A 12860-nucleotide genomic window follows, 5' to 3' on the forward strand; every position below is an offset into this window, starting at 1 on the left:
TAAAAAAAGATTATTATTTTAGTTTTAAATACATTGAAAATGAAATGACACCATTACAACGCATGTAAATACTAACCACATATTCTACTTCGTCCAGGGTTCGGCTGTTCAGTAGGGCGTTGTGTAAATGGCTGTTTAACTTCCCCTCTTTTTTTAATTTCTGTATTGCTATGTGTGCCTTCTTAGCAACATTGCTGAAAATGAAAATGAATGGTAACAGAATTACTAAACAAAGACACTGTCAAAGACACTCTCTTCCCTTGTCATCAAATTGGAGGAGGGATCACATTTGCACCCCTTTAAGAATATATCCATACGAAAAAAACCATGAGAGAGTGAGCTGAAGTAACAAGACTCACTAAATAAAGTTGAGCTGCAGTTTAAATCTATGAACACCAGCAGGGCAGATAAAAACGTCCCTGCAGTACCATGAAAGTAAATGCCATATTAGGAAACGTAATGAGAGGGCACGTATTATTTTAGTTTTCTTCTCAAAGGGGCCAACGCAAAGCTAGTAGCAAGGAAAGCGATCTAAGATTACTTGCGTTTCACATTCCATCTAGTATTGTCTTTAAGGTGGAAAAAAATTAAATCATATTTAGTCTTGGAGCAGTGCTTTTATTCTTTCGCTGATTGGCAAAATCATAAGATTCCTTGGGCCAGATGTATCATGAAGGCCTTTTGCGATTCGGAATTTGCGATTTTTAAGAAATCGCTATTTCCGACTCGCAAAATGCCATGTATTACATTTGTGTATCGATAATAGCGATTTCTTAAAAATCGCAAATTGCAATACCGGCACCATTCGCACCTATGGGCCTGTTGGCCCATATCTGCGAATTTTTTGCATTTCCAAAATTGTGATTTCTTAACTAGAAATCGCAATTTTGGAAAAGCAAAACCCCAGGGTGCTGGGGGCCTAAGGCCCCCTCTGCTGCACCCCAAAAGTATTTTTTTCACCATGTAAAGTGCACACATGCCAAAAGGGCATGTGTGCTTTACATGTAAATTTTAAAAATGCATTTTAAATGCATTTTTTAAATTTGCACATGGTTACCACCAAGTTCAACTTAGTGGTAAGTAGCGATTCCTAAATGCCCAAATCGCATTTAGGAATTGCTTCATACATGTGCTAAGGAATCACAAATAAGGAATCCTTATTTGCGATTTCTTATTTAGAGAGTGGCAATTTGCGACTCTCTAAACAGGGTCGCAATTTTAAGGAATCGCTATTTTAGCGATTCCTTAAAATTGCGTTCAGAATGTCTTTCATACATTCTGAAATGGCTTTTTGCATTCGCAAACGGGCATTAGCACCGTTTGCGAATGCAAAAAACCTTGATACATCTGGCCCCTTGTTCGTAAGCCACTCCCTAGTTGGGACACATGACAACCATCCCATATTTTAATCATTCATTGTGTGATGAAGTAGCAGATACCTCTGCAAAGTACGAAGGCACCATGTGCTGTGCGAGTGCATTAAGCAACACTTTCCACATCAAAAAACAGAGGAATACCAACATTCATATATGTCAGGTGGCCCAATGTCAGGTGTGATGCCTTCGGTGGGTTCTAGCTTTTTAGCAACGTGCAATCTGGAATTGTAAGACCATACATATAATGCTAAATGCAGACCTGCAAGAGCAAGAATGCAGCATGATGGTTACAAAGTTTGAAAGGCATGTGTCACACTTGACATAGGGGCTCATTTTAACAATGAATATCCACACAGTACAAGTGCCACTTCTAGTAGGCATGAAATGAGTGCAGAAAATCAGCAGGGACCCATTTTTAAGTAATCAGGTCTCGGGTGTTTAAGAATGCAGGGATGTGAGTTAATCCGTGCAATTTAAGAGTGTTTCCAAGGTATCCTTACAACGTCGTAATAATTAGAAAGGAACACGTCAATTACCTCCAAAGCTGTAGATGCACTAGATTCTTATACGACACATTGTAACCGAATGTGAGAGGCAGAGAGCAATATGAGGGGCCGTCTGAGAGGGTGAGAAGGGGTGGACATAAGGAAAAGCCTAAAACAGACTGGGATGGATACAAGCAAAAAGAGAATGGCCGTTCCTAGGACCATCTACCTACACCACTGCAAATGGGGTGGTCTTATAAAATACCAAACTTAAACATCGACCTGTAATAATATCAACACCAAGAGTTCGATCTGCACAGTATTAGTAGTACACAGTAAGTAGATGTGGCGTTAGTATAGTATATCTATACTTCACTACCTTCACTATATTTGGAGTGTAAATTGTCGCAAGTAGGTATTTTAACAACCGCCAACGGGGGGGGGGAGAACATATAGTTAACCTTTAAGTAGAGTTGTATGCTATGCATGTACTTCAAAAGAATCAACAAACTGAGTATAAACTGGAAAACAGTTGCTTGTGTTTTTATGAGACTGCCATCTAAACAGTGATTTCCAAGGATTTTATTTTTTTAAATAGTGTGGAAAATACACCACCAGACACAAAAAATACTTGCTGAAAACATGAAAATGTAAGTGGAATATACAACAAATATGATGTATTTCCAATCCTGACACCAGTTTTTGTTTCCTGTTTTACTGAAAAACACTGTAAATTCACAAATAACTGAAGGCTGCAATTGGAAAAATAGCAATCAACGTCTCTTTTAATTACTCTAATGACAAGGTGATTAATTGATGTTTGTTGAGTATAGCATCTGACTGGTCAGATTAGGGGTGGTGATCTGGACGTTAGTGACACGGGTGCTAATACTGCTCCCAGCTTCTTCCGAGTCCAGAAACCTTGTCTCCCGGAGTGGGCAGAAGGCAGGGAGAGCCGCCTATCTGTTATTCTGAAAGCCATTGAGCAGACTCTTGTGTCACTCACACTGGCTGTGTTCTCCTGATAGAACAAACATGCTTGTATTAGATGGGGAATGGATTTAAAGGATATGCAGGTTTAGGGCACAGTACTTGTGTAACTTCTTCAGATCACTGACCTAAACTTGGATAAGAAAACTGCAGCAACCTCTCACTGTAGCTTGTGTCAAATGGAACCTTTGATTCCTTCTAGATAACTTCAATTCCATCTCCTCTGACTTAAAGGGCAGCATTCTGGCATTGTAACGTATTAAAGTGGTCTTATACCTGGGTTACCTATGGACTAGAATGAACCAAGACTTCTGCACTTACTACTGTTGTTACTATGCATTATCCTGCTACACACACCTGCTAGTTTATGCCCACCAGCAAAGACCTCCTCTGACTGCCATCTAAGCACCAAAGTACAACGATCAAGTAAATTGAGAGATTTCCAGCTGCAACAATGATGATTCTTTCTGGCTTTGATCGCAGATCATGATGCTAAAGGACGGGCCTGTCTGTGAAGGTTAGTGTGAGAGGAGACTGAGGCATGGGAGCGGAGGAGAGGCAGATGAAATAAAGTTGAATGGAGCTTTCATCAGAAAAAATAAAAGCAACAAGTAGGTGAATACACTGATAAGACCCTCCTACTACAGGGTTGAAGCAAGGGCAACATAGTCAACTATTTCATGGACTCCAAACTATAACCAGGTATAGTGCGTCCAATCTTCTTCCCCTTCTCACTGAGATGTTATTTCAGCATTTGCATTAGGTTACATTAGAAGGAGACAGAATCTAAGCCACTCATGATGATGAATGCAGTTTCAGAATTATATTCTTAACAATGTACTGGGCAGTATACTTAGACTGAAGAGAGAGTAAGAAGCAATGACAGCTTTCAAAAGAAGGCATCCAAGAACAGTTCATTTTTCATGTTACGTTGAAAGAGAGAACATGGGTCAATACATAGAGTTATAGAAGTAGGTATAGAGGTAGGAAGATAGCTAACTCGTTAAAGAAGAGAGGGGCCTTGTGGCCCCACTCCCTGGGCCGATTTTTGGCCCAGGGACCCAATCCCCCTGGGCCCGGCAATTCATAAAAGGGGAAGGTGGGTCATGCAGCCCCCCTCCCCGGGCCAATTTTGGACACGGGACCCCATGCCCCAGGGCCACCAATTAGTGAAAGAGTAGGGTGGCCGTGTGGGCCCCGTCCCTGGGCTGTTTTTGGCCTTGGTGCCCAGCCAATTAATAAAAGACATAGAGGGACATGTAGCCCCTTCTCCCAGGGCCGATTTTCGCTCTGGGGTCCAACCAATTATTGAAAGGGAGAGGGGGGCCATATTGCCCCCCCCCTCCCCTGGCTGCTTTTGGCCCCGGGTACCCCATCCCCTGGGGACCAGCCAATTATTTTAATGGGGTTGGGCCATGAGGTGCCCCTTTCCAGGCCAAATTTGTCCCTAGGGACCCCACCCCCCAGGGCCTAGCCACTTGTTCTTGGGTGCTCTGGCCCCATCAAAGGCACCCAGTGTGCGGTCTTGGGGCAACAGAAGGACCCTTGATTCCCCCACAGTCTTTGCTGGCTCCCCACCTCCAGAGGGAGCCGGCATTGCTCCCACACGAAAGGAGCAGCAAAAAATAATACTCCCTGTGTCATCAAGTCTGCACCCACTGGGCGGGAGCAGTTTTTCTCCTCCAGGTTGCTGGGAGCGGACTTAGAGTTTGCTCTCACTTGGCGGGAGCTGTCATAGTTCACGCCAAGCAACAGCAAACTACTATGTTGTGAAGGTGTGCACCTCGGGACATAGGGACCCAGCCCTTTAGTTGTGGCAGTCCCCAGGACCATTAGGGGTGGGGGCAACACCGCATGGCCCCTCCATTTGTTATAAAAGGGCCTGCCCCAGGGAGGTGGTGGTCCCTGGGGCCGATAACAGCCAAGGAGCGGGGGGGATATGGCCCCTCCCTTCATCTCTATTTTATTTAGTCTGCCCCAGGGAGGTGGTGGTTCCCAGGGCCGAGATCAGCCATTGGGAAGGGGGGGTCCACGTGTGTCCCCTCCCCATCATTAACACTTGCCCCTGGAACACTGGCCCATCCAAGGGCTACGTTTATACAAGCGCCGGAGACCATGCTTGTTTTTATTTTTAATTTCTGCTGGGACCCACAGGTCCTTTGTGGTTTTGAGACACAAACTTTTTTAAAAAATGCGTTTTGGCCCAGGCAGTGTCCCCACCACCAGGCCTGGGGGTCAGGGTATTCCTAACCTGTCCCCTTTTCATTTTTTTTTTTTTTTAATAACTTTTTATTTGGGACTCAGCTGAGTCCGAGTCCCAAAATGGCTGGCATAATTTCATGCATGAGATCTGTTGGATCCACAGAGCATCCACGTCTTCAGATATACAATTTTGTGTTTTCTTTAAAAACTCTGCAACTACTTAACTGATTTACACCAAATCACAAAAAGGTCTATTTCTGGACCAAGAGCTAGCTTTCAGCCAAATTTGGAGTAATTTCATCCAGCAGTTCGGGCTATAGTCATGTCTAAAATCCTTATGGGAAACTGCATGGGAAAGATGTGTTCTGGAACACCCCCTTTTTTCCTGGCCCCTGCTTGACGATTCAACCCGAAACTTTCAAATAGCAGCAGAACTCAGGTGTGTTCTAGTTTTTAAAATTTTGTGAAGATTTGTCAACCGACGCCAAAGTTATTGGCAAAACAAAAAGCTTCTCTTATGGTAGCTAGGTCCAAACTAGAACTACCTATCTATACCATGTTATAAAAAGAAAACAAATTATATATATATATCACTTACCTTAATTATACTTACCTGTGTGGTAAAGGCATAAGCGTGGTAAAAGGCATACGCGGGGCAAATAATATGTGGTAAAGGCATGCGTGGTACTTGGTAGTTATGTAATGTCATACAGCCAATGTAAGCACATTCACATACTCAACTGAGCTTTCTCCTCAATGCCTAGCTGCTTGTGAAACTACTCACCAATTAGAATGCAGCTTTCAGCATAAGTGCTGTTCTATACAAAGGCTTTAAGATGGCTTTCCTTGTGGCTTATTTCTTTCAAATTGCAGTATGAGTTGATACATTTTTGTCTCTTCTTTTTAGACTATTAAAATCATTGTAGTTAATATTTGAATTGTTTCTTTTTCGTTTCTGCTTGTGTTACTTCTTGAAGAATTGTATCATATGACTTTTAACACCCCACTATGCTTTAAAAAAGGTTTACATCCAAACTTTTTAAAATACATAAATCCATTGCTGGATGTCCAGGAGGCAGTTTCTTAGAAGACTAGAATCAATGTGTGGGTTACCCCTAAATACGGCTCTCGAGTTTTAAGAACATAAGACGGTTGACAACTTTGTCTGCAATAATGATTTGTGAATGAAATGAATGAAAGAAAAGAATCAAAGCACCACTTTAAAAGTAAAAATTGTCACACGGTGCGTGAGTAGGAGTTCTGGCAATACAGTCATAAAAACCAAGAAAGACGAAAATAGAAAAGACAGCAACATAGCACTATTAGATAATGAAGGAATTAATCCAGGGTTTGAGGGCTTTTCTGAAAAAGAAGATTTTTTTCTGCTAGATAGGACAAGACTCATCCTCCCATCCTGTCACATGCATAAATATTTTTGGATGACCTAGTGTATGTCCTGTTACTCCCAAGTACTTAGGCATTCCCCAGTGGCTCCTGAGGTGAAGAAGCAGACACATACCACTCGACTCCTTCCCACCTCGCGGGCTACCGTCGAAGGTTGGGCAGTATGAAGAATCGAGTAAACCTGCCAAAGACTCAGCAGAAATTATTGATAGAGTCTCCAGAAAGGCTGCAAGAAGTCAGCAAATAACACATTGTAATACCTTTTATATATTTATTATACAATATACTGGTACACATCAAATGCATAGCAATTATGACAATGATTATTAGAATACTGTCAAAGGTGAACAAAAGAAAACTGAACAAGAAATATGCTTCTAAAACTGTTGAGAATTAGTCTCACACACCCTACATTACAAGCTGACATACTAAGGCCTAAAATCCTTTCTCTGATTATATTTTCTCACAGAGCAACCCACACATTCCCAGCAGTCCAAGTTCTATGGCCAGCGTTAATTTGTCCTTCACTGAGTGTCTAAACAAAACACTGTCCTTTCCTTCTAAGTTTAGCTGACTAAAACTTTGAATTTTCATACTGCTGCGCAGTAGAAAGAGGTCTTAAAACACAACAATATTGCTAAGATTTCCTAGGGAATTATTACTGGGTAGTAGTAGACATGTAATCAAACTTACAGGAGAAGGCTGCATTTCAAAACAAAATTGATACATAAAAAATGAACTATGCTACTGTACAAAAAGGTTCAATCTCAGGCCAGGATCTGGGGTTATGAATAAGTGGGTGAGCACCTCACTAACCTCCTTGATATGGATACGAAGAGCAAGTCATGCTTGCCTAACCACGAGAAGGAGGCAGTGCACAATGAAAAGCAGGTGAAACGCTCCATGGCGAGGCTCTAAAGTAATACACATCACTTTAAAATCAACCCTCTTTCCATTTCAGTATGCCAACAGATGGTTACCTGATAAAGACTGAGAACTGACAGTCTCAAAAGAAAATGTGTCTCATTGTTCTCATTACACGGAAGTGCAACACCAAATATTTATGGAGATGAAAATAAAGGAAATCAAGGAGGGTCAAAGGTTGACCTACTAATTTCTGTCTAAAGTGGACAGTTAAGACTTTTCGAATGACTCATAGCATAAAAACATATGAGGTCATCTCAGAAATCACAGAAGGTAGGCTAATAAAAAACTAAGTTGGCAAGAAAAGCAGAGTTCCTAGAGGCATAAGTGCCCCCAAGACATCCTTTGCTTTCTGTCAAAACACCCAAGTAAAGATTGTCAATGAAGAGCACAGGATTGAGAGAGGATTGCTGAGGGACTCCACAAGTAAACATAGTGGAGGGAAAGAGGAAAAATGAAAGGTGAATTACACAGAGTGTGATTTGCCAAAAAGGATTTGACCCAGCTCAGACAGAGGATTTAGATCAGACTATGCTGTTTATGAGGGAAGCCACAAGCCACGGAGAGGTGCAGCACAATAGGTGTTACGTACGGTAACCTTGACAATTGTTTGACGACAGGGCAACATTTATGCAGCACTAGGGTACCTTTGGATAGGCAGGCATCAACTGCCTTTGCATGCCTTAATTTAGTTATGCATGCATGCATGCATGCCACATGAAATGTCCTGAGGACTTAATATACGTCACCAGGGGAGTGCTAGAAAAATATCCCCCCCCCCCCCCCCCCTGACGAATGCCCAGGACCTTAAAAGGCTAGTAATGTAGGGCAGAAACAAGTTGGCAATATAAGGGTCATAGGACCATAATTTCCTCAGTGCCCCTTTATAGTTATTTTAATCCATTCCCATCCGCCCACACCAATAAAGGGATACCTTGGGAGTGGTGAGAAATGTTTATTTAGTTGTTACACCCCCTAGATAATACTATACAAAGAGCTCCCTGGAACATGGTTGAGCCCACCCTGTCTTTTAGGGGTAAGGGTCAACCCTATGATGAAGCATGCCACTAGAGTGGGTGAGGATTATTTATTTAAAAATATATATTATTACCCTGCCTCCCAATGAGTTGGTGTATCAGCATGGCACATATCAACCTCCTTCTTGAAAAGTGTCTCTTCTGGCAGAGGGATACCTTTTTGTTCAGTATGCAGTTTACGATACAGTTCAGTCTGATGAAAAGATGGCCGTCACTTTAAACCAGCGATAGCTGGTTCCTACCGAGCTCTTTTTTAGTAGAATCTAACCAAGATTTGACCAGATGTTTTAGTGAACTGACTGCTGTTCAGCATTCTATGCATATACTCTATGTCTGCACTCCCTGTGCTTAAATCTGAGCTCTTGTCTCCTTTATATCCATTCCACCTCTCTACTGGCAATCAGCATCAGTGCTGTTGCTGCCGTCCATCAACTTACTCTGCTCCTCAAATGCTAGTGGGCAATCTGTATATCTGCAGCATTGACTGTAGTGGCTCTTAAATATTATGAAAATGTCTCTCCTCATTTTCCTCATCTGGCTAGCCTGTTTCAGGTTAAGCCACCCTCGCAGCCTCTCAGGACATTATTATTATTACTATAACATATTTATAAAGCGCAGCATTCACCTAAACAGGTATCTTGGTGCTAAAAAATATCAGTAATAAACACCAGTTAAAATGAGCAATTGCAGTATCAGCCAAGAGAAAAAAAACATTGGGCAACAGCTCACTCGTATCATACTGAAACCCAGGAGCTCCTTCCTACTTAGGAAAGAGCCAGGTCTTCAACTTTCTCCTAAAACTAAACAGCGTTTCTTCTATCCGAAGAAAAGGTGTTAACTTATTCCACCACTGGGCAGCTGTCACCTGAAAAGATCTGCCACCATATCTTATTAAACCTGGGTACACAGATCAAGATTGCTGCTGCAGATCGTAGCTGTCTCTGCAGTCTGTACTGACTAACTTTGTCTTCTAAAAGTGAAGGACCCGTTTTATTCCTGACTTTAAAAATAGTATACATTGCTTTAAAAAAGATTCTCTCCTTCATTCGAAGCCAATGAAGCTCTCTTAAAGCAGCTCCGGCTGAGTCAAACCTAGACTTATTTAAAGCCAGTTTTGCTGCCATTTTTTTTTATCCTTTCTAGTCTTTTCATTAAGTAGTCGGGAATACCTCGCACAGTGCATTGCAGTAATCTAATCTACTACGCACTATGCTCTGAATCACCAAAATTCCTTGCTGGTTGGAGTAGCAGACCAACAATTTTCTTAAGATTCTTCAACAGTCCATAACAAATAGACAATGTTTTATTCACACACGTTTCCATTGTAAGATCTTCGTCTATCAGGACTCCCAAATTACGAACATAATGTGCAGTCTCCATAGTGCCTGAGCTGTTCCAGGGTTAAAACTTGCCTGGAAAAGAAAAACACATTTCTGCGATGTGCAACATAAAAACTCTGTCTTGCCCTCATAACATTTTAGTTTATTCTGTTTTAGCCAACTTGCTGTATTCAATAGACAGGCATGCAGCCTGTCTAAATGAGGGGGACCATTATTATCCAATGATAAAATAATTTGCATGTCGTCAGCATAATTGGCAAACGTGATCCCATAAGATCCAATTATCTTCAATAGTGGCTGCAGATATAATTGGTCTCAATAACGATCCCTGTGGGACTGCATGACACATCTTTCTAAATTTAGATTGAAAAGGGGGAATTGCGATTGACTGATATCTATCACTTAAGTATGAGTTAACCCAATCCAAAACTATGCCTGCCACTCCAAATTCCTTCAATCTCTCCAGTATAGTTGAGTGGTCAACTGTATTGAAGGTGGCAGATACATGTTACAAAATTAATACAGCCACCTTACCATTATTAACAATCATTTTAGTTCATCTAATGCATGAATTAGAGCAGTTTCAGTTCCATGTGCTGGTCTAAAAGCCGTCTGTTCACTCTCCAAGATGCTGCTATTTTTCAGAAATGTTGCCAATTTTCTACTGACATACTTCTCAACAATCTGTATCAGATATGGAAGTTGTGAAATGGACCAGGAATTGCAAAGATCATTAATGTCAGCTGCTGACTTCTTTAATAAAGGTTTGCATAGGGCCTTCTTACAACTGGAAGGGATCTTACCTGTTCTTAGCGACTAATTACACACCCTCAATAGGCCAAGGTATAGATCATCTGCCCAGTCATTCTATGACTTATGTGGAATAGGGTGTAATGCAGAGCCAGGAGAAACAGACAAAGCCAGTTTCCTGAATACTTCACTGTTCATAGGCTCTAGGATGTCTAGTTTACCCGGCTCCATAAGGTCCAGATTTTCAGGCGTGTCGTGATCCTTATCCACTAAATCATGTGGTGGAATTATAAAAAACAGACTCTCCTCCACCTGGGGGTTACCATTAACGACCAATTTCTCTTCTTTATCTTTCAAAATACTCTCACTCGTATTATGAAAGTGGTCTGACAGCTTATCACATAATTCCTGTGATGGAGTAACCATACTTTTAGCACACTCTGGTTTTGTCAAATCTCTTACTATCATGAATATTTTCTTAGTCTTATTAGCAGCTTCCGTAATTGTTATAGCATATTAGAATTTTTTTGAATTCCTGATCTCACTCTTATGCTGATTTAGGGCTTCTTTCACGGCCATCTTATCCTCATGCATATTTGTTCTATGCCATTGGCTTTCCAACTGTCTACATCTGTGTTCAAGTTCCTTCAGAGTTGTTGTAAATCAGGGGGCTGAGTGTCTTGGTTTAGATTTAACAGGTGTAATCGGGATTATTTTATCCAGAGTTTCCTTAATGACCTCTTGAAGTCAAACATAATTTTCTTGCACTGAGTCCTCCTCCTCCTTAAAGCAACTCTGAACCTCAAATATGTTAGCATCGTTCAACTTCCCTAGATTAAACCAGGCTCTACCTAGTCTACTTTTCTCCTTACCTATTTCCACAGGGGCTGATTTAATTCTTGGTAATTCAAATGGCACTAAGGCGTGGTCCGACCAACATACTTGGACAAGATCTTTAATTACAATCAAATCGGTCAACGTCAACCTGGATCAGTTGTGCTGTCATAGGGCTATACAACTGTACGGAAGACTGAAAGTGAATCAGTAAATGTGCCCCTGCTCAACAGCGATCTGCTCCTTTGGCAGCTATCCACAATCATAGCCTCCATTTTGTGGCTCTGCATCCAGTCACAGTATCAGAGATTGACACAGACTGTACCAACTCTGCTTAGCTACTAGGGAAGGGGGCTGGACTCCTATATCAAATGTTCTCCTGCTTATTCCTGTTCCAGGTATCAAAGGGCAGCGCAATCAAAAGTGCATAAAACTAACCAGGCATATGTAGCAACTGAAGCACTGTAGAAAGTATTGTTGGAACTACTCAACTAAGAAAGCGTGAGGAGGTAGCTGCAAAACGTAAGAGACTGGAGGAGGGTTTGGAGAGTTCAACAAATTCAGAGAAGTCAGTGAATAGGGCTCCTGACTGCACTTTTGAACAGGCACAAGGTCTGGCTCGAGATGGTCATTCTGGTACTTGAGAGAAGTTGATCAACAAAGGGACATGTGCATTCATAACTTGAACACTGACAGACTTCTGAGGTCATGGCCTAGGCAAAAAGGAAGTGTGTGGTGTCCAAGTTGTGGTAGTGGGTGGCTAGGGGGTAAGCATTGCACTTTGCAAGGAGAAGCAGCCTTCTTTTCAATTATAAAAAATATTATCTTTCTATTAATTGAACCTGCCCCACCCACTCTTCTTTCAGACCGTCATACTCCAAGAACTCCCTTGGTAGTGATAATATTGGTGGAGTCTGCCCATGCCATGGCATAGTGGACATAATGAACAGTTTGTTTAAGAGGCACTCTCTCAATTAAGAGGTGGTCAGCAGTGAGAACTATAAGCATATGCCTAATGTTGTAGAACCTAAACATCTGGCATGCCCCATTCTGAAACCTAGGCTGAGCCCATCTAGTTTATTTAGGAAAAGGTCCGAAACAAGGGATCAGCATCATCGAAAGGAAAGAGTCAAGCCTTCCCACAGATAAAGATTTTAAACTAGTCTTCAGGGTTCAGCTCTTACACTACTCTTTATCCAGCTTTGACAACTTCAGCATTGGATAGCAATAAGTAAAGCATGGTTCAGCTATCTTCAGGCATCCACCGCAAACTATCTCACCGGTGTTTGGTGGACCGACTGAAGCAGATGAGGGAATGGTTCAGGGACACCAATAAAGATCATTAACGATCTCTGCCTACAGGTCGAGGCTGCAAACAAGTCTACTGAAAAGAACATTTTTAATCTGAGCAAGGATCATAAAATACACTTTACATCTCTTACCCAGCAAACAAGCTCTTAGATTAATACATTCTAATACAGATTAAATGAGTAAAAAAACACCAAAGAGATCAATAGG

General features: G+C 41.6%; 1 protein-coding gene across 2 annotated transcripts in view; it reads right to left on the reverse strand.

Moving 5' to 3' along the window:
• The window catches only part of SRBD1 (S1 RNA binding domain 1), a 759215-nt gene that overhangs the window by 585876 nt on the left and 160479 nt on the right, over nucleotides 1-12860 (reverse strand). For both annotated transcript variants that reach the window (XM_069234013.1, XM_069234012.1), the window contains exon 7: nucleotides 77-194. In XM_069234013.1, the coding sequence (XP_069090114.1) occupies nucleotides 77-194 (118 nt within the window). The remainder of the gene's footprint in view (nucleotides 1-76; nucleotides 195-12860) is intronic.

The sequence above is a fragment of the Pleurodeles waltl genome, chromosome 5 (genome assembly GCF_031143425.1).
Source record: "Pleurodeles waltl isolate 20211129_DDA chromosome 5, aPleWal1.hap1.20221129, whole genome shotgun sequence".
NCBI lineage: Eukaryota > Metazoa > Chordata > Amphibia > Caudata > Salamandridae > Pleurodeles > Pleurodeles waltl.